This window comes from Chiloscyllium plagiosum, unplaced genomic scaffold, assembly GCF_037043375.1.
Source record: "Chiloscyllium plagiosum isolate Xiang-an unplaced genomic scaffold, Cpla_swu_hap1 HiC_scaffold_18, whole genome shotgun sequence".
Classification (NCBI taxonomy): Eukaryota; Metazoa; Chordata; class Chondrichthyes; order Orectolobiformes; family Hemiscylliidae; genus Chiloscyllium; species Chiloscyllium plagiosum.
Window position 1 is genome coordinate 14,894,405 of NW_028270156.1, and position 27,736 is coordinate 14,922,140.

At 39.4% G+C, this 27,736-nt stretch overlaps 1 protein-coding gene across 5 annotated transcripts in view; it reads left to right on the top strand.

The window, feature by feature from the left end:
* Positions 1–27,736, top strand: part of ext2 (exostosin glycosyltransferase 2) — a 194,624-nt gene that overhangs the window by 50,956 nt on the left and 115,932 nt on the right. For all 5 annotated transcript variants that reach the window (XM_087996312.1, XM_087996311.1, XM_087996313.1 and 2 more), the window contains 2 exons: positions 12,572–12,688; positions 15,275–15,470. In XM_087996312.1, the coding sequence (XP_087852438.1) occupies positions 12,572–12,688; positions 15,275–15,470 (313 nt within the window). The remainder of the gene's footprint in view (positions 1–12,571; positions 12,689–15,274; positions 15,471–27,736) is intronic.

Sequence of the window (27,736 nt, forward strand, 5' to 3'; positions counted from 1 at the left end):
TTTCAATTCTTTTTACCTTGCGATTCAATGCTTTACAAGGTTGAGGTAGTCAGCAAAGATGGTGCTTTCATGTTAATGGAGGAGTGCCTCACCTTGTTTTCCTTACCTGACTGGATATTGAACTCAGCAACTCTAATTGAGACCAAAAAAATCAGAACAGCCAAGGCCAAGACTAACAATATATGCTGTTGGATACAACGGTGTGTCTGGGCCAATCATTGAATTTTGTCGTGCCATGGAGACAATATCTCTACCCTCATGCCATCTCCCAGTGCCATTCACATGCACATACATATCTTTTATAGGTTGGAGAGGTAAATGCTATTGCCTAAAAAGCTAATATTGTACATGTTGCCACAACTAAGTAAGTTGTAGTGCATTTGTTTTATATTTGATTTAACTTGTGGGTCAGTCTTACATGCATCAGTTGTTGACACCTGGTTTTTCCATTCCTGAACTAAACCTTGAAGAATCCACAATTGAGACCAAACAAAGTGGATTTTTTTTGTTTTACATCAGTGAGGAAACCTTAACTGTATTTATAAAAACATTTGTATCCTGTTATCTCTTTAATGGGCCTGGCTGACAAAAGTATATACATTGGAAGTGTGTTTTAACTGTACTTCTGCTTCACCAGATGTTCAAAATGATAACTTATTCATTTTTTGACTTGTGCTTTTACAATAATTGGATGCTCTGTATTAATGTGAGGGTGCCAGATCCAGTTCATTGTGTAGCTATGGTATTTCCCTTTCATCTTTCACCACTTCATCACTGCTTCACATTGAAATGCAAGATGATAAATTTTAAGGTCAAGCAATCCTAGGCAAATGCACTATTTTGGCTATAAGTTCTGCAGGTTCCTTCCTGTCATATATGTATTCAGTCATCATGTAATTGAAAATGGCAAGATCAAGAGGAGGTGATTATGCAATTATGCTCTTGCTAATTTTGCTTGTGGAATAATTGATCTGATTATATCAGCCTACTGCACTAGTAGATGTTCCTAAGGGTTCTAAATGTATTCGTCTTTTCTTTTCCATAGTCATGACTTAGTAATTTTGTAAGGCTCTGGCTAGTAAAATTTGGACTCGTGTTCTCATACATGTTTTTCAGTGTCAGCACGACCTTTTTCTGCAATTGAGATTTTCTTTCATGATTACCTTCTTTACCAAAAGAAGCAAGTAGCATTATGAGAATTGCTATTGAAAAAGCGTCCAGTATTTTAACTCTGTCTGCAAGTTAATGGTGTTTTTCAGTGATATTGATACACTGAAACAGTTTTGTAAGGCAGCTTCTGTGCAACTGTGTCTGTAAGTAATTTTCTTCAAAGATATGTGCGCATCTTCAGATGGTCATAGCAGGATAACATAAAAGGAATGACTTCAGTGTGTAATAACTACCAATACCTATTAAATGGGTGAACGACCAACTGATGGCACTCGCAATTTAATTCAATTTCTTGTCTGTTACGTAATGGAGTAGTTGCATTCTCTTAAAAAGGAACACAAATTGGTTTTAAAATGCTTCAGGAGCATTGTTTTTTTTTAATCCTATAATCAATCACAGTTTTAAGCTATTTGTCAAAGGCAACATGTCATTAACTCTCAAGATTACTACATAATTAAATATAAACACGGAAAAACCACATATCTGGCAAGATGGGTTCGGGGGTGGTGATGTAGTGAGTTGTCTGCTTTCATTCTCTTATTACATAAGTCAGTGTACTTAGGAGATGAAGGGACGGGAGGAGAAATTCTGCTGTTGGGCTACAATTGCTGTTATTCCTGTCTTTATCACAAACAGAAAAATGTTGTAGCATGTGAAGCAGGTTTTTATTTTTACGTCTATGGGATCATGGCAGATAATTTGATATTTATAGCAAGATTTTCAAGAAATCTTTTCTAAAAGAGAAAGAAACGCTGATTTTTCTTGGAATAAAAATCTAAAATCAAGTTAACCCCCTAATTACTGATTGTCCATCATCCTTAAAAGTAAAGTTTTGATGTAGCATTTACCCATAATTTATATTCAACTGCTTCCCATTGTTATTTTAATTTGAGAAATTATTGAAATAATTTATTAATGTACGTTATTTACAGAAGCTATGTTTGATCTTAAAAGCTTACTTGAGGTGAAAACAGTTTATATATTTTAATTTCTATGGCTTGATGTCTATTGAATTATGCATGCAGAGTAGATCAAATTCAGATTTCCGTATTTTAAATGTGGGAAACAAATGCGTAATTACAATTGAATATTTTGATGAGTTCATTCAGGAAAATCTAAATTGAGTTAGTAATGTATGCATATAGTTATCACTGAATGAGCAAGAGAAAGATTAGAAAAAAATTGAAAAAAATAATTTTGTAGTGCCATATCAAATACATGAGATGAAATTGGTTGTCTTTGACAGCAAGTATATAATCATATATTTTGTCTTATGCCCAAGTTATGTCATGTAAAAAGTGTTCAGTCAGACACAAGATAGCTGTTGTCTGGCTACCAGTGTTTTGTGCTTTTGTCGGGACTTGAAACGGTATTAGAATCGGAATCAATCATATCTTTGAAATCGAAAGTGGATACATATTTAAAAAGAGACATTTCAAAGGCTATATGAGAAAAGGCTAGAGAATAACCAAAGTTCTTTCTGAGAACCAGTTATGTATCATGAATTGAATGGATTCTTTGTTATTATAAAGTTTCATGGCTGTGTCCCGACTGAAATTTCAAGATTTGCTTTTTGTGCTTAGAACTGTTAGATTTGCTAACCCCAAACTTAAATTGATGTTAAAATAACCTACAAAATACTGGTTTTAAGATCTGATATTAAGCAATGCTTAAACAGAAACTAGCTAAATCCGGTTCTGGAATCTAATTAAAATGGCTAAAAATCATATTCTCTCACTCCTGGCCAAGTAAGTATTCATAACAGTTCAGCTTGGACAGAGTTCCTTTTCACAACTTGTTTTGATAACCTTGTGCACCTACTACTTGATGAAATTAGTTTGCATCCTTATGAAGATATATGGAACAGATTCCCATTATTACTTTTTGGTTTGGAATAATGTTTTAAATTTTCAACCATGCCCTGTATTGGGACTTGTTGTATAACAAGATTATTCTGAATTTACTAGTGATCCTCTCCTTGAGTAAAATATGCAGGTGTGGGAATAAAGTTTTTTGAATGCCTTCTAGTTGGTGGTTAGGCAAGAATTAGTTGAAGTGTTCAAGGGCAGACTTCTGTGCTGTTTGTACATGCATAACATAGTGTATTTTGAACATCATCGCTACACCGTCCTTAAGACTATTGCAAGACACAGCAGATACCAAGAGAAGTTGCATGATCTGACCGAGTGGACTTTGCAATTCATCCCTTGCCTAATTGGGATCTTTCTTTTAGGTCGATGAAGATGGTCATTTTAAACTTTTATACACTGAGAAGATAGTATACTTTGAGAAATACACTTGTGACACTGAACATTGTGATTTATGTGATCAGAATTTGAAAAGCTAAAGAATGCATTTCTTTTGAATGGTTGCGTCATTATTTTGTCAGTGACATCCTGGCTATTTTTTAAATTTTGTGTTTTTTATTATTTTGGGCTTTGTTCAAATGTTCACTTGAAGAATGCAATGTGAATCTCTTTCACTTTCACTGATGACTGCAGTTCCGTATTGTAGCCACATTCTTTGTGCAAGATCCCTCGGTACTGGAGTAAATCTGTCTCGTTTGTATTGTATCAGTTGTATATGGTAGAAATGACAAATAAAAGCTACTCTGTCTCAAGTATTGAACCACCTACAGGTATTGTACATTAAAGGACTGTAAGTTAGCTCCCTTGAAACAAATATGGTAGTCATTGGGGAAATCTACGTGCTTTTCACTGACTATCCTATGCTATGATGTTTTTTGTCTGCTTTGCTTTGTAGTGTCCAGTGGTACATCCATTATTTGAGCACAGTCTAAGTGAAGGTTATAAATGTGTATTTTACTTTCTTTCATACCTTATTGACAGGATAAAACTGAAGACTTTAATGCCATTGATAAATCTTCACTTGACTTCAGTGTGTGAATTTAATGCCCCATTGTGCTTATGATTTGGCCCTGTCACAATTGATTAAATTAGTCTGTGGTTGCAAGTTTCTTCTGCGTGTAATAGTGAACTTTCAAATGTGTAGTGTTACAGTTGGGGAGAGGAATGTGGGGTACTTTTTTTTTCCTGTCCTCGTGGCTGATGGCATAGAGGACTAATGTTTTCACATTTTGTGTGCTGTAACTTGAAAGAACAGATACAGGCAAGTTTTTTGAGAACCCTCTGTCAGAATTTCAAATGATTAGTGGCAAAATTTGAGCAACGAGTGAAGGGTTACCAACATTCCCCTATTGTTTGTCAACCCGCTGTGCGGATAATTATATGTATTAATACTGTGATTACATTACTGGAATTGACAGCTAATACATTCTTAATGCACATGGGAGCCCAACAAACTAATCTGGTACCAGATCCTAAGAGAGAGTTTTCTCCCAGCAAAAATAAAAAATATTATCTTGAAAAAGAAAGTCATCTCAGGCAGTGAGGTGAAGATAATTTATTTTAGCTGCAAGATATTTCTTCATTACAATGACTTACGCACAACTTGGAATGACAATCCAGATATTTCCAAATTCTATTCATCTTCAGAGGATGAGGAAAGTGTCATCCAGGCCTACAACATTTTCGAACTACCTTAAGTATTTTTCGAGAAGTGACTTGTTTCTATTTTACCTTTCTAGACATCTCAATGCAGTTTACATCTTTAGAAATTATATTTGTCGGTGTTTATATTTCGGGTGTTCTGGAAATAAACATTCATCCTTTCTTGTGCTCCTATAATTATGGCTTTAAGGTCTTTTGAGTTAAACATTGAAGAAAACTTGTACATTATTGGTGATGGAACGTTATCAAGATTTCCTATTTAAAGGAAAGAAAGATTACAAATGATACTCGACTGCTGTACATATCTTGCATTTAATTTAGCTGGAAGTTTAGCTGATGTATGAGTTATTTCAATTGCATAAATTTATGTCTATGAAATTGGCTTGAGCATCAGCATCAGGAAGACAAATGTCATGTTTAGGATGTTGTCAAGCTACTATCTGTTAACATTGAGATACGGTGCTAAAGATGGTTGGTAGCTTCCTATTTCTAGACTCCATAATCACCAATAATTTTTAATTTAATGCTGAAATCAACACTCATCACAAAAGCTGTAGCAGTCATATCCAAGCTGAGCAAGGGATGATGAGTGGGGTTATTTTATGGAAAGGTTTGACAGTTTGGGCCTGTATCCATTGGATTTTAGAAGAATGCCAGGTCATCGTATTGCAATATACAAGATCCTGAGGAGACTTGACAGGATAGATGCGAAGATGATGTTCCCCTTAGAGAGAACAAAGAGACATAGCTTAATAAAAATGGACCACTATTTAAGATGGGGCCTTAGAATCATTTGTGTGAAATTCTCTGGAATGGTAGATGCAGGTTATTGAATACTTTTAACACTGAATACTTTTAATGCTGAACTTAAATCTCTGACAAAGGAGACAAAGATAATAAAGGTTGGATAAGAAAGTAGTTGAAGCTGTAATCAGATCAGCCATAATCTTATGAAATGGTAGAGCAAGCTTGAGGACCTGAATAGCCTGCTCCTGCTCTTAATTTGCATGTTCATGTAAAGCCATCTGCAACATGGCTGAGAACATCAAACAAGAGGTGCAACACCCACTTCTCATTAAACCTGATGTAGTGCTATGTTTAGAAGTTAGGGTGAGAGGGAATATTGACAGTAATAATGGAACAACCTCACTGATCTTACATTTTATAACAGAAATAAAAAATATTATGCTTTTGATTGTTTGCATTGATGAATTTTCCTTCAGAGTTAAATATAGTCAATCTTGGAGCATTATAAATGTTTTCAGGAGCAGGAAGCTGACAGTTAGCTGCTCTGAGTAGTATGCTTAGTATGTCGAAAGAAACTAAAACTTGACTCAAAACTTGTTGTGTTTTATGTGGAAGTTGACTCATTTCACCACATAAGTTCAGGAAAAATTAGATTTTTGAGTCTTTTTACTAATAATGGAGATGACCGTGTTAGCAGCCGGTTATCCAGAATTTCACCCACAAGGCAAATATAAAGATCTACGTAAAAGGTACACAATCAAATTCTTTTACGAAACCATACAATTTTATTCATAAACCATCTGGTATGAAATGTCTGCTGACATTTAGAGATGAGGTTTAAAATCATTTAACTATGTGGCAAAAATGAGTATGATAAGTATGACTGTGTTGCTGTGCAGAGCAGACAAAGGAAACCTCTTCATGCAGTAAACTGTTACTTAGACACATGCTATCTCATTTAGAGCTTTACTTTGAAAATGAGTTTTGAATTCAATTAATAAATCTGAAATTAAAACTAGTATAATGAACATGAAACAATAGTCAATTGTTGTAAACATCTATCTGATTCACTAGTGTCCTTTGGGGAATTAAATTCTGTCATTATTGCCTAGTCTGTCTGGCTTGGCCTGCATGTGACTCCAGACACAAATGTGGTTTACTCTTAAATGCCCTCTGAAATTGCTATTATGCAGCTCAGTTGTATAAAACTGCCATGAAGTCAAGATAAAGGAGCCAAACCAGGCAGACCAGCACAGATCTAGGTCATAGCATTATAGAGTCATACATCACAGAAACAGACCCTTCGGTCCAACTTGTCTATGCTGACCAGATATCCTATATTAATCTAGTCCCAGTTGCCAGCATTTGACCCATAATTCTCTAAACCCTTCTTATTCATACCCATCCAAATGTCTTTTAAATGGTGTAATTGTACTAGACTTCACCACTTCCTCTGGCAGCTCATTCCATACAGGCACCACCCTCCGCGTGAAAAAATTGCCCCTTAGCTCCCTTTCATATCTTTACCCTCTCACCTTAAACCTATACCCTCTAGTTTTGGACTCACACACCCTAGGGAAAGGACCTTGTCTATTTACCCTAACCATGCCCCTCATGATTTTGGATCATCCTTCAGCCTCCAATGCTCCAGGGAAAATAGCCCCTTTCTACTCAGCCTCCCCCTCTAGCTCAAATCATCTGACCCCGGCAACACCCTTGTAAATCTTTTCTGAACCCTTTCTAGTTTCACAGCATCCTTCCGATAGGAAGGAGACCAGAATTGCACGCAGGACTCCAAAAGTGGCCTAACCAATGTGCTGTACAGCCGTAACATGACTCCCAAATCCTATACTCAATGCACTGACCAATAAAGGCAAGCATACCAAATGACACCTTCACTATCCTGCAACTCCACTTGCAAGGAACTATGAATCTGCACTCCAAGGTGTCTTTGTTTAGAAACACTTCCCAGCACCTTACCATTAAGTATATAAGTCCTGCCCTGATTTACCCTTCCAAAATGGAACACCACACATTTAGCTAAATTAAACTCCATCTGCCGCACCTTGTCCCATTGGCCCAAGTGATCAAGATCCCACTGTACTCTGATGTAACTTTTTTCGCTGTCCACTGCACCTCCAATTTTACTGTCGTCTGCAAACTTACTAACCATACCTCTTATGTTTACATCCAAATCATTTATATAAATGACAAAAAGCAGTAAACCCAACGCTGATCCTTGTGGCACACCACTGGTTACAGGTCTCCAGTCTGAAAAGCAACCCTTCACCGCCGGTTCTGTATCCAAATACAGAGGAACCTCAATTATCCGAATATCAGATTATCTAAAGGAGATCTTGAGGTCCTGATAGAAACATTACATCAAAGACGTGTTTTCAACAATGATCACATTTTTTGTTTACAGTGATTAAACAGGCACCATCTCCAAATGACCTACCGCCCACCCTCCCCCTCTCACCCCACACTTTCCCAGGAGTTGTACACGGGAGTGTACCCTAAACCTCCCCCCTTCCCCAGATAATTTCCCCAACATTGTCCTGTAAAGGGCAAAGGTAGAACCTGTCAAAAAGTTGTGCACGCGCGCATTATTTGGAAACTCACCCCCCAGCAGCAGCAGCAGTCTTGTTGTTGATGTCCAGGCCAGCTGCCCCGGGTGTGGGGGGGTAGGTAGTGTGTCGGATGAGTTTGGGGGACGGGTGAGGTCGGTGTTGGGGGCGAGCGGGGGGCCAATGTTGGATGGGAGCGGTGTTGGACGGGGGCAAGGGCGGTGTTGAACAGGGTTGGGGGGCGAACCGGGGGGGGGGCGATGTTGGATGGGGTGGGGGGCGGGCAGTGGGATGGGTTTGAGGGAGGGGGGCAATGTTGGACGGGGTGGAGGTGGTGTTGGGCGGGGATGGGCAGAGGGCATTGTGCTGCTGCCTCGTCTCCTGAATGGGGAGCAGACTTAAAAAAACTCCAACCCCCAGGGGAAAGGCACTTAATCGATTAACTGAATACTCGATTATCCAAACGAAATTGTGCCCACCCATCTCATTCGGATAATCGATGTTCCTCTGTAGCTAGTTCTCCCTCAATTCTGTGTGGTTTAACCATATTAACCAATCTACCATGAGGAGCCTTGACGAATCAAGTTAGTGAGACACTATTTCCTGTACACGAAGCCATATTGATTATCCCTAATCAGTCCTTGCCTTTCCAAATGCATGTAAATCCTGTCCCTCAGGATTCCCTCCAACAACTTGCTTGCCACCGATGTCACGTTCACCAGTGTATAGTTTCTTGGCTTTTCCTTACCACTTTTCGTACATAGTGGCACAAAGTTAACCAACCTCCAAACTTCTGGGACGTCACCTGTGACTATTGATAATACAAGTATCTTAGCAAGGGGCCCAGCAATCACATCCCTGTCTTCCCACAGAGTTCTGGGGTACATCTGATCAGGTCCCAGGAATTTATTCACTTTTCCACATATTAAAATGTTCAGCACCTACTCCTTTCTGTAATATGGACGTTTTTCAAGATTGTCACTATTTATTTCCTCACCTTCTCAATCTTCCATATCTTCCTTCAAAGTAAACACTGATGCAAAATACTCATTTAGTATTTCACCCATCTTCTGCGGTTCCACACATATGTGGCCTTGCTGATCATTGGGGGATCCTGTTCTCTCCCTAGGTATCCTTTTGTCCTTCAATGTATTTGTAGAATCCCTTTGGACTCTCCTTAACCTTATTTGCCAAAGGTTTTTTGTGTCCCCTTTCTGCCCTGCTGATTTCCCTCTTAAGTTTATTTCTATTGCCTTTATGCTCTTCTAAGGATTCACTAGATCCCTGCTGTCTATACCTAACAAATGCTTCCTTCTTTTTCATAACCAAAACCTCAATTTCTCCAGTCATCCAGCATTCCACATACCTACCAGCCTTGCCCTTCACGCTGGCAGGAACTGTCTCTGAACTCTCGTTATCTAATTTTTGAAGGCTTCCCATTTTGCAGCTTACCCTTCACCTGCGAGTATCTGCCCCCAAACAACTTTTGAAAGTTTTTGTCTAATACTGTCAAAATTAGCCTTTCTCTAATTTTGAACTTCAGCTTTTTGATCTGGTCTATCCTTTTCCATCACTATTTTAAAGAATTATGGTCACTGGCTCCAAAGTGCTCCCCCACTGACACCTCAGTCACCTGCCCTGCCTTATTTCCCAAGAATAGGTAAAGTTTTGCACCTTCTCTAGTAGGTGCATCTACATAGTGAATCAGAAATTTTATTGTGCACACTTAACAAATTCCTCTCTATCCAAGCCCTTAACACTATGGCCGTCCTAGTCTTTGTTTGGAAAATTAAAATCCCCCACTATAACCACCTTATTATTCTCACAGACAATTGGGACCTCCTTATTACAATCCCAATATGGTGATCCTCACTTTCTTATTTCTTAGTACTACCCAAATAATTTCCTTACCCATACTCCCAAGATTATCATCCCCAAGGACAGCAGTAATGTTATCCTTCTTCAAAAAACACCACTCCCCCTCCTCACTTGCTCAGTTTTCTGTCCTTCCTATAGCCTCTGTACTCTGGAACATTAAGTGGCCAGTTCTGTCCATCCCTGAGCCATATCTCTGTAATTGCTATGATATTCCAGCCCCATGTTCCCAACCAAGCCCTCAGTTTATGACTTACCTGTTCGACCTCTTGTATGGAAATAAAAGCAGTTTAATTTATCAGTCCTACCTCGTTCTTTGCTTTGTTTCTGCCTGCCCTGATTGGTTGACTGACTTCTTTTCCCAACTATATCAGTTTCAGGCTACTCTCTTTCCTCACTATCTCCCTGTGGCCCTGTTTCACAGTTTTCACTTCGCCAAAAAAAAGACTGAGTTCGGTTATAATCTCTGAATTGTATTAGAATCTTCAATTTTGTGGTTCATGTATTGACCATTTCACAACCACCAACAATTCCATGTTTACTGTCATTTCTTTAAGGTTAAAAATAAGCATCTCAAAGTTCTCTATGGAACAAAAAATGACATTGAACCATAGAAGCAGAAGTTCAGAGAGATGACCAACACTTGATCAAAAATATGAGTTATATAAGTATGTTAAAAAAGAAAAACCATGTAGAGAGATTTGGAGTGGAAATTCCAGAGTTAGCACCCTGGGCTGTTGAAGGAGCTGCTACCAAAATTGGAATAGTCAAATGGATGGTCTGAACTGGAGGACGCTGCAGAGATGGGGAGGCCAAGGAGGAATTTGTAAACAAGGCTGAGCATGTTAAAACCCAGGCTTTGCTGAACTGATACAAATATAATTGGGAGTTAATTGGTGAATAGAATTAAATGCGAGTTACAACTATCACATGCTGCAGTATTTTGGATGATCTCAAGTTTACGGAGGGTGGAGCTTATGAGGCTGGGTAGAAAATGCCAAAGTAGTCAAGCCTGGAGTTAAAAAGACACTGATGAGAATATAGCAGAGGACAGTTTGAAGTAAGAGCAATGATTCCTATATGAAAATAGGCAGACTTCAGTGAAAGTGCAGCTTTGTGTTTGAATGTTTGTCTTGGGGCCAGATATGGCACAGAACTTGCAAGAGATGTAATTCAACTATAAACCAGTTGCCAGGAAGAGGGGTGAAGTTGGTTAGGGAGCAAAGTTTATGACAATGGTTTCATCTTCCCAGTATTTAATTGGAGGAAATTACAGTGCCAAGTATGGAGTTATATCATGGCTTTTCCTGAGAGCAATTCCAGACAACAATTCCATCAGACTCATTGTCCTAATGGAAGGCAAACAATTTTTTGCACTGACCTTTCTTGTGTTTTGCAATCGGAAACTAATTCCATTCCACAGCTACTAGATCCAGGCTTTTGTAATGCCTAACCACATGTTTCAAAAGCACTTTATTAAAGTGAGATGTAATCTTGTTTACAAAAACTGATGAAAAAGCAGGCAGTGACAAGTTTGCTGTTAGTGCAGGAACTGAAAAAATGTTGTCAAGTCTGTTTGCAGAACATCAACTGAATTAATCATTGCAGTTACATAAAACAATACAGTACAGGAACAGGCCCTGTGTCTGCCAGGTGCCATTCTAACCTAATCCTAGTTGCCTGCACATGGACCCTTATATTCTCCACCTGTTCATAGAACTAGAGTTTTCAAAGATTTTACACTTTGTATTCACCGAGGTGGTACGATGTATGAAATTTAGGCAAAAGTTGTTTTTTGCACCAAAGGGTTGATGTGATTCTTTTAGTATTTTACGGTGTTAAATTAAGCATAATCTTATAAAGTTGTATTTTTAATCTACTCTATTAGAAATAAAAAGATAAGTCAGACATTTGATTATAACAGACTATTACACAAACATCAGCACTGACATTCTCGTAATTGTTTTTATTCATTCACGGAATGAGGGTATCACAGGCTAGGCCAGTGTTTATTGTCCATCCCTAATTGCCCAGAGAACAGTTAATAGTCAACCACATTGTTGTGGTCTGGAGTCACATGTAGACAAGACTAGGAAAGGATGACAGTTTCCTTCCCTAAAGGACATTAGTGAAACAGATGGGTTTTTCTCACTATCAACAATGGATTCATGCAATTAATTGGTCTCTTAATTCCTGATTTTTAAAAATTGAATTCAAATTCCACCATCTGCCGTGGATTCACATCCGGATCCCCAGGGCATTATCTGCGTTTCTGGATTAACAGTCCAACGATAATAACACTAGTCCATCGTCTTCCCAAAAATTCATATTCTAGGATAAGTGAAGGGATAGTTTAGTGTAAATTACAAAATACAAGGGAATGCTTTTAGAATCCTAAAAAGAGAATATTTCTGTGTATTTAATTTGGTTTCTAAGCTACAAGCCAGAAACCCAAGTTCCTAAAATTGAGTAATGTATTTTAAGCAGCGTTTTGCTTGATGTCTCTGTTTTGGCAATGGCTCTGCCTTCAGAAATACTTCAAAATGTATAATAATAATGCTCTGACTATCCTTTTCCATTTTCCCTGTGTTTATGATCCATTCTTTATTACCTGACCCAGTATGTTTTGAGAGTCTGAGTTGCAGATAACATTGCCTTTCTTTTTCTTGTCTTTCTTTTAAGAGCCCTTCTTGCAGGTGGAGGCTTTTCCACATGGACATATCGACAGGGTTATGATGTTAGCATTCCAGTTTTTAGTCCATTATCAACAGATGTCATCTTACCTGTGAAGCAACCTGGGTAAGAATCAGCAGCATCATTACTGGAAATCTTGATGTTTTTTTACATTCCTATTTTGTCAATATTATTTATAAGTTTGCAAATGTACTGCATTAAAGTTATGGTGGACAATCTTGATAACTGTTTAGTCATCTATGTTGCAGACTTAGATTAGATTAGATTAGATTCCCTACAGTGTAGGGACAGGCCCTTTGGCCCAACCAGTCCATACCGACCCTCCGAAGAATGACCCACTTCCCTCTGACTGATGCACCTATGCTGTGGTTCTGTTCGTCGAGCTGGAATTTTTTGTTGCAAACGTTTCGTCCCCTGGCTAGGCGACATCATCAGTGCTTGGGAGCCTCCTGCGAACCGCTTCTTTGATGTTTCCTCCGGTGTTTATAGTGGTCTGTCCCTGCCGCTTCCGGTTGTCAGTTTCAGCTGTCCACTGTAGTGGTTGGTATATTGGGTCCAGGTCGATGTGTTTGTTGATGGAGTTTGTGGATGAATGCCATGCCTCTAGGAATTCCCTGGCTGTTCTCTGTCTGGCTTGCCCTATGATAGTAGTGTTGTCCCAGTCGAATTCATGTTGCTTGTTGTCTGCGTGTGTGGCTACTAAGGATAGCTGGTCGTGTCGTTTCGTGGCTAGTTGATGTTCATGTATGCGGATTGTTAGCTGTCTTCCTGTTTGTCCTATATAATGTTTTGTGCAGTCCTTGCATGGTATTTTGTACACTACGTTAGTTTTGCTCATGTTGGGTATCGGGTCCTTCGTTCTGGTGAGTTGTTGTCTGAGCGTGGCTGTTGGTTTGTGTGCCGTTATGTGTCCTAGGGGCGCAGTAGTCTGGCTGTCAGTTCCGAGATGCTCCTGATGTATGGTGGTGTGGCTAGTCCTTTTGGTTGTGGTATGTCCTCGTTCCGTGGTCTTTCTCTTAGGCATCTGTTGATGAAGTTGCGCGGGTATCCGTTTTTGGCGAATACCTTGTATAGGTGTTCCTCTTCTTCTTTTTGCAGTTCTGGTGTACTGCAGTGTGTTGTGGCCCTTTTGAATAGTGTCCTGATGCAGCTTCGTTTGTGTGTGTTGGGGTGGTTACTTTCATAGTTTAGGACTTGGTCTGTGTGTGTGGCTTTCCTGTATACCCTTATAGTGAATTCTCCGTTCGGTGTTCTCTGTACCATCACGTCTAGGAATGGGAGTTGGCTATCCTTTTCTTCTTCTCTCGTGAATCGGATTCCTGTGAGTGTGGCGTTGACGATCCGGTGTGTTTTTTCTATTTCCGTGTTTTTAATGATTACAAACGTGTCATCGACATATCTGACCCAGAGTTTGGGTTGAATTTGTGGTAGGACTGTTTGTTCTAACCTTTGCATAACTGCCTCTGCTATGAGTCCCGAGATTGGTGATCCCATGGGTGTTCCGTTGATTTGTTCGTATATCTGGTTGTTGAATGTGAAGTGTGTTGTGAGGCACAAGTCCAGTAGTTTAAGTATGCCATCTTTGTTGATAGGTTCAGCGTCCTGTTTTCTGTTCTGTATGTCCAGTAGGTTGGCTATTGTTTCTCTGGCTAGGGTTTTGTCAATCGAAGTGAACACCTATCCCTATGGGCAATTTAGCATGGCCAATTCACCTGACCTGCACATTTTTGGATTGTGGGAGGAAACCGGAGCACTTGGAGGAAACCCACGCAGACTTGGGGAGAATGTGCAAACTCCAAACAGACAGTCGCCCTGGTGCTGTGAGGCAGCAGTGCTAACCACTGAGCCACACCACCACCACTGCCCAAGCAAAATGAATTTGGTCGTGGGAAATATTTACAGGCAGCATTCCACTGTTCCAATTCGCTTTGTGTGTAATTGAAAGAAATAAGACTGCTTTTGCAATGAAGATTTAAGCAATAACTACTGATGGTTTGGCTTGTAGTGATCACTTGAAAGGACCTGTCAGATTATAGAAATCCCATTCTTCCAGTCATAAAACACTGAATATTTTATTCAAACTTCATCGTACAATTGTTTACATTCAGGTAGAAAAAGCTGTCTCAAGGTAGTACTTTTGCAAACTTACTGTAAAAGTAGTAAACTTCAATTTGCAATATGTTTGAAAATTAATGCTGAGAATTTAAGAGTTTCAAACTTGCTACAGTGTAATTTAATTTGAATTCTCCATTTGTTAACAAACTCATCAAGCAAATTGTTGCCGTATACTGTACACTGTTGCACATGTTCCTGTTGAGTAATGCGAAGTAGATATTCATTGGACTTGATGCAGGATGAGTTTAGGATGCCATTATGGATTTCTGTTGTTCAAAAGAAAACAACTCCTTCTCCTGAAGTGCAGTTAAATTCTAGGATGGGATATGATAATGTAAAGAAAACATTCCGAGCAAAGGTCTGTTATACGATCCTATGTTATTGTTAGTGTAGAATTCTCCTGACAACCCTTTGGCCCGAAAGGCAGAAACCACTTGTTTGTGATTCTTTTTTGCTCTAAGTGATTTTACCAACATACTCAAAGTATGAAATCAGTTGAACAGATTTACAGTACATCAAAGATACATCACAAATATTTTTAACTATGAAAAATAATACTCTTAATATATTTTTCAGATATAGAACATATTTTATCTTGTCAACACAAACTGCTATCCATCCAGAATATCGCACTGAATTGGAGGCCATAGAAGCAGAACATGGAGATGCTCTGCTAATCCTAGACAAATGTACCAATTTGTCAGAAGGTGTACCTTCTACAAGAAAACGTTGTCACAAAAATCAAATCTTTGATTACCCACAGATTCTACAGGTATAATACATTTAAATGATTATTGTTAATTCACAATATTGCTTACGTATAACACTGAGTTTCAGCTATCGTTTTGAGATGGGAGTAGTGTTTGTGCCAGTTGCTACTGCATCTATTTTTAGCTGAACTAACTTGTAACAACGTTTTGGAACATGACTGCAAGGCCATGATGGGAAAAGGAGAAACAAATGGGCATATGTGCAAACTATTGGTGTTTTTCAGTCACTATTTTTGAGTCTTTTGCCTGTGTTGGCAAATATTGGCAACACTCCCAGTTTCTTTAAGCTAGGTACAATTGAATTACCCATGGGAATAAGTACTTCATGGCAGAAGATACCCACTGTTTAACATATGAGAAAAAAGCTCTCTGGCAAATGCTATGGGCATGCTGTGCAATATCGATTTGACTACGTTCTTTGATTTATTATTAGCTGCAATGCTGGTGTATAGAAAATAGCAGATATTTTTTAACTTCACCAGTTAAGCATAACAGAAGAATTGTTTTTTGAGTCCAGTGATTCTTAGTTGGAACTGAAGAAGGGTCACTGGACTTGATGTTCACTGCTTTACTCTCCAGAGATGCTGCCTAACCTGCTGAATTTCTCCAGAACTCTGTTTTTGTTTCAGATTTCCAACGTGTGCAGTTCTTTGTTCTATTTTAGTATTTAGTTTGCTGCCCCAACTCCTCCAGATATGCCCACCTTCAAGAAGCTCTGACAAGATACTCATTTGAGTCTTTCTTCTTGTTCACCATCATTACTTTCATTTTCACTGCTAGTGTTTGACTAAAACCTGCCACCACAGCCACATCTCATTCCTGAATGGCTGTCTGCGCTCAGACTTACCCCACATGGATTCCAATTGAACTTTCAACTTTTTTGTTTCAAATCCACACAGAATTACAGATATCTCCATGATGTACAGTGCTGCTCAGTCAGCTATGCTTGCCAGATTCTGGGGTGCTCACTCAGTTGTCATGTGCTACTATGTGTATATACTTGACCCCTCTCTTCATCATTTTCACCTCATGCTAATGCAAATCTGTCCAGTCCCCAAGTTCTGTTTCATTCTTTGGCTCGGTTTTGAGTTCTCAGTTCTCTAGCATCCACAGTTCTTTGCTTTATATAAATAAGAATGGAAGTAGACTTTGTAGTCCCTTGAGCTTTCTTCTTAATTCACTAAGATGATGGCTCACCTTGATTTAGCATCCACAACTTAATGGGGTACAGAATTCCAAAAATCTATAGGAAATTTCTCCTTGTCTCACCTGGTTTAAATGACCTATTGTCCTGAGACAATGCCCCCATTATTATTAGGTCACAGCAACACATTTAGAAAATTATTGTTTTTAAAGGGCAATGGTGTTTGAAAAAGTTATTAACATTCTTTGAGGCTATAACGAATGGGGAAAGGGGTTTTATCATGGAGTGCTAGTGTCCTATCTCTAAGCCAGAAGCTAAGTGTCAAGTTTCATATGCTTCTAATGTCTGTCGTAACATTTCTGAACAAGTTAAATTAAAATATCTGTAACAAATAGGGTGAATAAAGGGGAGCCAATAAATGTAATGTACTTGGACTTTTAAAAGACATTCAGTATGCTGCTACTTAAAACGTTACTACAGAAGAGAAATGCATATTGAGTTGGGATGAGGAAATTGCCTTATAAGAGGAGGTTGAACATGCTGGGTCTCTGATCATTGACGTTTAGAAGAATAAGATGTAGTCTTATTGGAACATATAACATATAAGCCTTGACAAGGTAGATGCTGCCAGGATGTTTCTCCTAGTTGAAGAATCTAGAACTATTGAGCACAGCTTAGGAATAAAGGGGTTCCCATTATCAAATGTGATGGGGCTAAATTTCTTCTTTGATGTCGTAATCTTTGGAATTCTGTGCATTAGTGAGCAGTGGAGCCTGGGTCAGTGAGTACATTTAGAGCTAGGTTTCACAGATTTTTGATCATCAAGGGAGTCAAGAGTTATGAAATGCATGAGGTCACTCATTAGTCATATTGTTATGGAATCAATGGCTTTTCCTGGCTCTTATAATTTTTGTCACTTTGGGAAGATATCCAGTGTTTGTGGGAATTATGTTTATTTGGAACTGTCACCTGTTCTAGCTGTTGTACTAACAGCCTGAGAAGATGAGAGTTGGTTGACTGTCCAAATTCTTGGCAGAAAACAAAACAGAACTGGAAATACACATTAAGTCAGTTGGCCTACATTTGTTCATTTCTTGTTGGGCAATAGGCAATAAGTGCTGACTCAGCAAAAGCTACACCAGATGAGTGAATTGCAAAAATACCACCATACTAATTGAAATCTTCCCTATTCATTTGTAATGCTTGTTGCCAGGAAATTTTGGTGAGGTCCATTTTTAAATCCGGTTACTCTACTTCATTTTGCACGGAGTTTAAAACGCATTCTTCTATATTGCTTCACAAGTTGTGCCTTAATGTATTTACATGCTTATGCTCCACCAGTTCAATATGTGAGTCACCATCACATTCTGATTAATTGCTTTGTGATTGTACATAGATTTTTAGGAGCCAGGAGTGAGTTACTCTACAGAATTCCCAGATTGTGACCTGCACTTGCAGCCACAACATTTGTGTGTCTGGTCCATTTTTAAATCACTGTTCACTGGCAATCCCTCCAAATATTGCTGGTGGAGGAGTCAGCTTCAACAATGTGAACAATTCTGCGAATATTATCCTTGAAATCTTGTCCATCAGACTAAATCCTACCACTTTAATCCTCTGCTGTAATACAACAAACCCACTGATTCCAGTATGAGGCACCACTTCTGACTGGTTTCACCCCCAAGGCCCCTTACCAACAAGTTTTTGCATTTGTTCTGTTGCTTTCCCTGGCACCAGAGAAGCAACATATAATTTGTGATTTCTGTCACGATTGGAAATTAACATTGGCTAAACCTGTAATTATTGTTTCCCATTAAGATGCCTATTCTTGGGATAACTTCAATTTGGCTTCACAGCGTGCTTTTAATGGATTACTTTGTCTGTGCCCCTGTTTTATGTGAATTGCAGTTATGGAGATGGGTAAATTCAGACTTCAGAATTTTCCTGAACTGATTCCTTCTGTGACTTCACTCCAGCAGATGTCCACCCCAGCAGATGTCCACCCATTTACAGTCCTCTGTTTGTATAAATTTTGCAGCTGAATGGGATTGAGTTTACCAAAGTTCACTTTTGGTTTTTCGATGACTAGAGCAACCCCAGCAACACTTTCCCTTCTGGTTTCTGACTGTCATCTTGACTCATTTATGAATCATTATTAGTTCACCCTCTATTCCTGACTTTCTACATCATCTAAATGTATGCACTCAGAGCTTCTGATTACCTTCAATATAGCTACCTGACAATAATCCTATCAAAGTTTGTGTGACATCTACAAAGCATGAGTCAGAGTGTAATGGAATACTGTCCACATACTGAATGAGTGCAGATCTACAGCACTCTTTTTAAGCTCAACACCATCACACTTGACTTGTGCTTTGTGGGTGGCACACAGACTTTTAGATGGCAGGAAGTGAGCTGCTCACTACAGTTATCAAATACTGATCTGTGTTATAGCCGTAGCATTTGTATATCTGGTCCATTTAAGTTTCTGTTCTCTGGCAGTCCCCTCCAGGATGTTGATCGTGGAGGCTTCAGCAATGGCATTGCTACTGAATGTTAAGGGAGGTGGATGGGGAGGTGTTCAGGGACAATCTCTGGTCCACACGCACCAAACAACCTCATTGCCCTGTGGCCAAGCACTTTAGTTCGCCCTCTCACTGCCCCAAGGGCATGCAAATCCTGGGCCGCCACCACCGCCAAATCAAAGCCACCCACCAACTAGAGGAAGAACACCTCATCTTCCGCCTCGGGATCTTACAACCATACAACATCAACATTGACTTCATTAGTTTCAAAATTTCCCCACCCGCCTCCATCTCATCCCAGATCCAACCCACTAACTCAGCACTGCCCTCTTGACCAGACCTACCTGTCCATCTTCCTTCCCACCCATCCACTGCACCTTCCCCACTGATCTAATGCAATTACGTCCTACCTGCATCCGCCCTATCGCCATCCCATCTACCTTCCCGACCACCACCCTCACCCCATTTATCTCGCAGTCTTTCCCCTTCCACATTTCTGACGAAGAGGTTATGCCCTAATTGTCGACTCTTCAGCTCATCGGATGCTATCTGACCTGCTATGTTTTTTCCAGCACCACATTTTTCGCCTCTGACTCTCCGCATCTGCAGTCCTCACTTTCACGTAGTTACGTAACTAATCGTCTAACCTTTAGGATAAGTGCATCATCCACTGTCATTGATTTTTATATCTAATATAAACTTAATATAAAAGGCTATTGGATCTTAGATTAATTTAGATGTAACTTCATAATTGATTTTTGAAAAGATTCATAGGTTGAGTTTCTTGTTTTATTTTCAAAATTAAGGTGCTTTATATTGCATATCAATATCTTTTAGTTACTTTGAAATTCCTTCTTTGAAGGAAGGGTGTTAGCTAGAACTCCAAGAAAATTTCATGCTGCTTTTTTGATATTTTGTTTTGTGGGATGCAGAAGCCAGTATTTACTTCTCATCCCTAATTACCTTTGAAAAGGTGTGGTGAACCACCTTCTTGGACTGCTACAGTCAGTATGGTTGTCTTTACGTCCTTAGTGCTTAGTCCGATGGGATCTTCACCATATGTTCGAATCAGTCAGATGGCAGATGAGCCTTGATTTTCAGCCTGAGCTGAAGGATGACATCTTCTATAATACAGGACTCCTTCAAATTGAGTACAAGTCATTTTAGATTGTGTGTTTGGGTCAGAGAGAGACCCTTGATTCCCATATCAGACAAGAATGTTACCATGTGAGCCAGAATGTTCTGACAGCAGTGTTATGTTTCAATTTTTATGAAGAAAATTATTAAGCTTTAGATTGTAGGTTATTGAAGTTTTATATATATATATAAAATATATAGGAAAAAGTTATTTTGGCTTTTGAGTCTAAAATTTTAGAATTATTTCAATGATGTTATAAAACAATGGCATGAAGAGAAAAAGAACAGGGCAACAGATGAAAATGTTGTAAAAAGTAAGAAGTAATGATTAAAACTAATTTTTAAAATAGAATAAAACTGAGTAAGGAGCAACGTTATTCCAGTAGCAATATGTTCTCTTGACCCTCTGGAAAATCCGAAGTATTTTGCAGAGCAAGAAGTCAATACATTGACATACCAGAATTTGAAGATGAAATATAGTTCAATGGAGTTTCTTTCACTTTTATTATTAGATATGTAGATGCTTTGTATCTATACTAATTGTTCCTCTATTTTAGTGGCAAATAAATAGGGGAGGAGGAGGAATTTTGCAGCCTGCGATATGCAAATTTCATCTGGTGGCATGGTATATGAAAGGGGCTGACCAGGTTGCCATGGTTACAAAAGAAACTTGCAATGTTAAACCTTTCAAAAATCTGTTATCTCAGTATTTTTATAACACAGATGGAAAAGATTTTCAATTTGGTGTCTCGATAAGGAGTATCTCTGCATATGTGCAATCCCAAAGGTGGTTTTCAAAGCGTATTTTAGACAAAATACATACACAAATTTCATCATTATTTCACTTCTCCTTATGTGGGAGATGGTGGGGGGGGGGGGCGGGGGGGGGGGGGGGGGGGGGTGCAGGGAGGCACCAGCTGTTAGGAGAAATATATCCTTTAGTCCCTAGATTTATGATGGTACTTAGAAAACCTTTTCATCATATAACCTTACATTCCAAGTACTATTTATATTTGGTGCCCTTCATTTGAACTAGTAGTTTCATCTTCCATTAACTTTTTAATGTCTTAACTATTAAGAGGTGATCTACATGATTCATCAATGAAATATCCCAATTGTATCTGCCAAAAGGACACGAGACACTCTCTAAAATCAGTGGCGACATCTTTTGTCCTCTCCTTCCCACCACTCATTCATCTGCAACGAAATATAGACTTCATGTGATGCAAAAGAAATTTTGCCATTTGTTGTTATTGAAATAGAACTTAAAATAGACATTTCCTATTCTGAGTATGCATTAATTAGATTTCTTGACATAGATTGACCTCTCAATATTGTTCTTCATTAGTCCATCAAATAGAGTTCTAATCATTGTTTCACTCTCTTAAATAAAACATGAGACCAGCAAGATGATTCTTACAATAGCATGTGGTCATGCAGAGGAATTATATCTCTGAAATAGAATTCTATGTTTCTAGTCTTCATTTTGTTTCACATTTGCTTGTTTGTGTTTCAGTCTGGTGATACTTGGACCATTTATAGCATAATTTTATGCCACCTTATCTAAATCATCACCCTTCATGTTAAACTTTGGTGACACTGTCACACGTTTATATATACTTAACACAGGAACGGCCACTCACAGCATAATTGCATAAATTGTTTTTATAATTATTCGAAGAATGAGCAAGTGGAGCTTGCTAACACGGGGAATATTTGAAGTGAAAATTATAGGTGCATTTACCAAGACAGGTATACAAGGGAGAGGAAATAGAAAGTTATGATGATAAATTTGGATGAGGAAGAATGGGATAAGACTAATTAGAATATAAACACGCATAAGGGCTTGTCCAGCTGAATGCCTCAATTCTGTACTGTATGTCTAAACAGTTTTCTGAAATCTCCTTCACTAGCCCCAGTGGAACTGTTCTGGTTTTAGTGTGTCTGGATTTTGAAGTCTTCACTCCAGTCTTTGTTGTTTTACATACTTGGAAGTTTGTAATGAAATACATTCAGTGCGTGGACTACAAGAGAGGTTAGACTGAGATCCAGATGATTGTGAGTAAATAAGGATGTCTAAAAAAAATCATGAAATTGACATCTATCATTTTAATGAAAACATGCACAGAGACACAGCTCTTGCCACAGTTGTTTTCCCAAGGATCTGTTTTTGTAGACTGATGTTATTCTGTGCCATACCTTCAGTTGGAAAGTAAAATAAAACATATTTTGAGTCCTTGCTAGTTTTGAAAGCTAAGTTATTTAAGTATGAGTTTTCTGCCAAGGGCACTAAGGACCGTCACTTTCTCCATACAAGCTACATTGTTAACTTGGGACTGTTTGCTGTTCCTATCATTCATGAACTCCCATCAGCAGTACCTCTGTGAAGGTATCACTGAACAATAGTGTTGCTTTTTGCTGGCTTTGTCACATATTAAGGAATAAGTGGAACTGATGAGTAAAAGTTAGTTTATGATCCTGGTTTGTTGAAAGTACTATCTGGGTGCCTTTTAAAAGAGGCCCCCAGCAATTGGAGCTCAAAGGTCTTGTCAAGGAGCAGTACTTCCAGCTCTCGCGAGCTGTCTCATGCAAGTCTCTGTCACTAGCCTCGTTGGCTACGCACCACACCTCATGCTAACATGTTCATAGCAAAGGGAGAAGCATTTACCACTGCCTGAGCTTTAGAGATTCCTTGCACCAGTACCATTTTTAAACTGAAGCCATGAACAGCTGAAGTGTTGCCAGGCAGGAGCTGCCTTTCACAATTGCAATGTTGGAAAAATGTCCCAGAGGAGGGCAATGAAAAGATTTTAGCTCCACACTTCGTAGACTGGGGCCAAGAGGTCCGGATGGACGGATAGTGCAGAGGAGGGATGTCTATTTCCTCAGTGTCACCAGAGCAGAATACAGCACCAGACCCTGTCAGCCTGGTCTGAGGTTGCCATCCATGGTCCGGAGGAATGCACATTTATTGTCTGATTCCTAGTTACCCTTGAGAAGGTAATGGTGAGTTGCCTTTTGGAACTGTTGCAGTTCACCTACTGTCAGTAGACCCATAGGGAGGGAATTACAGTATTTTGACCCAGGGATAGTGAAGGAACAGCAATATATTTCCAGGTTATGATGGTGATTGAATTAGAGGTGAACTTGCAGGTGATGGAGTTCCCATGTCTCTGCAGCCCTTACCCTTCTAGATGGATATGGTCATCTGCTTGAAAGGTGCTGTCGAAGGATCTTTGGTGAAATTCTGCTGTGCATCTTATAGATAGTACGCATTTCTACCATCAGTGCTCAGTAAGTAGCAGGAGTGGATGTTTCTGGATATGGTACCAAATAAGCTTGCTGCTTTGTCCTGGTGGTGTCCTGCTTTGGTTGTTGGAGCTGCACCCATCCAGGCAATTGGGAGTATTCCTTCACACTCCTGACTTGTGCATTTTAGACAGTGGACAGGTTTTAGGGAGTCCGTGGGTGAGTTAATCACTGCAGTATTGCCAGCTTCTGCTTTGCTCTTGTAGTCACAGTATTTATATAGCGAGTCCAGTTGAGTTTCTGGTCAATGGTAACACCCAAAATGTTGATAATAAGGTATTCAGTGATGGTACCACCATTAAATATGAAGGGATAGTGGTTAGATTGTCTCTTATTGAAGCTGATCATTGCTTGGAATTTGTGTGGTGTGAATGTTACTTTCCACTTGTCAACCCAAGCCCGGATATTGTCTAGGTCTTGTTGCATTTGAACACTGACTGCTTCAGCATCTGAGGAGTCGCACATGGTGTTGAATATTGTGCAATGATTGGCGAACATCTGCACTTATGTTCTTATGATGGAGGGGAAGTCATTGATGAAGCGGCTGAAGATGGTTGGACTTAGGACACGACCCTGAGGAACACTTGCAGAAATGTCCTGGAGCTGAGTTGACTAACCTCCAACAACTACAACCATCTTCCTCTCTACTCTGTATGACTCCAACCAGCAAAGAGTTTGTCTCTGATTCCAGTTTTTCTAGGGCTCCTTGACTTAGGTTAATGACTTCCTGCACTGCATAAGGGCAAGTGCCACCATCTTTTCTCTGCCTCATCACACGTGACATCTTTCCAAGTGTCACTCACAAAGAGAGAGCTTGGTGCCAGTAGGCATCTAGCTGAAGGAGGTATCATACATAAGTCCCAGAAGTCTCTGGTCAGGACCCTCCACCCCACTCCAGTCATTACTCTCAACCCTGTGGTAATTTAAACCAAGGAGGATTACCTGGATCTGGTCATGCACTTTGCACATGTAGACCCTGTAGCCACAGGTGCCCCAAGAGTTGACCATCCAAAACCCCGAGGCCAATAGTACTATCCACTATAGGATAAGCTGTCTCCATCCCAGCAGCCAAAACAGGACTGCACCAAGATGTAGTGGGAGGGAAAATGGAAGTAGACAACCTTATGTGGCACAAGTGACACTTCATTGTCAATCTTATCACATTTGTAAATATATTTTCACTGTTTATCCTCAGCTATGTTAAGGAATCGTATTAGCTGCAACTACAAACATGAATGTACAGAGACCACCCGTCCTTAGTGCCATACAATGTTCTAACCCTATGTGAGCAATATTTATCCTTTCATAGTGCCCATTTTAACATTAAATATGGTCTTAATTAGATAAGGGAGCAAACTTCCATCTATTTGTAGTCAGTGACAGGTGACTTTGTGCAGCTCAGTTCCAGTGAATGATGTTCATAAAGAAGTCATGTCTGTGTTGCTTTAGCTGTTTCACTTTGCTGTTGGATGCTAAAGGTACTGTTCCTCACGAGAACAATCTCATATTCTTATTCAGTACAAAGGTTGTCCAAAATGACATCGCGTAGAAGTGTCTATGGAAGCATTTAATTAATGCAGTTTTTGCAGCAATTAGTTTCTTGGCATCATCCAGCTAGTGGCCTTGATTATACAGTATCAGTTCAAGAATTTAATCTTTAGATGGATCACGGGTCAGTTGATTTATTTGGCCAGTAACCCAATTAATTCATATATGAATGGAAGTAATAGACCTAAGACATCGCAAATCCTTTTTTTGAATTTCAGTTGAACTAAGAGTTTAATCATCTTGTGATCATCTGGGTCACTAATGTCCTTCAGAAAATGAAATCTGCCATCATTCCTTGGTCAGACATAGATCTGGTTTCAGAGGGGTGGTGATGTAGTGGTCATAACATAAGACTAGTAATCCAAAGGGAACGCAGGTTTGATTCTGACTACAGCAGTTGTTGGAACTTAAACACAATCACTAAAACTGGAATATAAAGCTAGTCTCAATTATTGGTGCCATGGAAGTACTAGTGATTGTAAAACCCACCTGGTTCACTATTGTCCATTTGGCGAGGGAATCTGCCACCCTTGCCCAGGTCTTGTGTGTGACTCCAGATGCACAGTAATATGGTTGATCTTCCCTCTGAAATGGGAAAACTACTGAGTTCAAGGGCAGTTAGGGATAGGAAATAAAAGATAGACTTGCCAGAAGTGCACATACCCAATGAAAGAATTTTAAAAAATTATTTGAATTATATAGCAAGGATATAGTTTGTAACTAGAATTCCCTCCCAAACAGCATTGTGTGTCTACTGGCAACAATGGACTTCAGTTCAATTGGGTAGCTCACCATCTATCACCTTCATGAGCAACTAGCAATGGGCAAAAATTACTGGTCCAACCAATATCATCCACATCCTATGGGTAAGTGAAAAAAAGTGGAGAAATTAGATTTTCAGCTACAACAGTCGAAGCAACATATAATTGTATAACTTGGTTCCTAAAGGTACAAATAAACAGTGTTCACTTTATAGCAGTCCCTAGCATACAGTGCTTCTCACATGTGCTCTTATGCATATGATTTATAATAGTCTATAAATTTTACAGTGATGATATATACTTGTGTGGCTTGGAAAAAATGATTTATTTTGACTGGAGCAGATGCGTATGCTTACGATTGGTAATTACCTAAATGTTCAAGTACTTTTCCTAGTTTTTAGAAACTCTGGTTAGCTCATTTATCGTATATGACATCTGATTTGTCTTATAAATTTTCTCAATAAAAAATGGATATAACTATAATTTTTTAATCACATTTTTACATTGGAATGTTGCAAATTATAGCTACAATAACTAGCTGAAATATTTAGAATTCTCTCACTAAGCCTCTAAGATTTAGCTAAGCATCGGAACCTTGCGATCTTGTCCAGATAATTTGAAATTCAGAAAATCGAATTGGGATAGTCAGCATGGCTTTATGCGTGGGAAATCATGTCTCACAAACTTGATTGAGTTTTTTGAAGAAGGAACAAAGAAGATTGATGAGGGCGGAGCAGTAGATGTGATCTATATGGACTTCAGTAAAGCGTTTGAAAAGGTTCCCCATGGGAGATTGATTAGCAAGGTTAGATCTCATGGAATACAGGGAGAACTGGCCATTTGGATACAGTACTGGTTCAAAGGTAGAAGACAGAGGGTGGTGGTGGAGGGTGCCACAAGGATCGGTGTTGGGTCCATTACTTTTTATCATTTACATAAATGATTTGGATGCGAGCATAAGAGGTACAGTTAGTAAGTTTGCAGATGACACCAAAATTGGAGGTGTAGTGGACAGCGAAGAGGGTTATCTCAGATTACAACAGTATCTGGACCAGATGGGCCAAAGGGCTGAGAAGTGGCAGATGGAGTTTAATTCAGATAAATGCAAGGTGCTGCATTTTGGGAAAGCAAATCTCAGCAGGACTTATACACTTAATGGTAAGGTCCGAGGGAGCGTTGCTAAACAAAGAGACCTTGGAGTGCAGGTTCATAGCTCCTTGAAAGTGGAGTCGCAGGTAGATAGGATAGTGAAGAAGGCGTTTGGTATGCTTTCTTTTATTGGTCAGAGTATTGAGTACAGGAGCTGGGAGGTCAAATTGCGGCTGTACAGGACATTGGTTAGGCCACTGTTGGAATATTGCGTGCAATTCTGGTCTCCTTCCTATCGGAAAGATGTTGTGGAACTTGAAAGGGTTCAGAAAAGATTTACAAGGATGTTGCCAGGGTTGGAGGATTTGAGCTATAGTGAGAGGCTGAACAGGCTGGGGCTGTTTTCCCTGGAGCGTTGGAGGCTGAGGGGTGACCTTATAGAGGTTTACAAAATTATGAGGGGCATGGATAGAATAAATAGGCAAAGTCTTTTCCCTGGGGTCAGGGAGTCCAGAACTAGAGGGCATAGGTTTAGGGTGAGAGTGGAAAGAATATAAAAGAGACCTAAGGGGCAACTTTTTCACGCAGAGGATGGTACGTGTATGGAATGAGCTGCCAGAGGATGTAGTGGAGGTTGGTACAATTGCAACATTTAAGAGGCATTTGGATGGGTATATGAATAGGAAGGGTTTGGAGGGATATAGGCCGGGTGCTGGCAGGTTGGATTAGATTGGGTTGGGATATCTGGTCGGCAT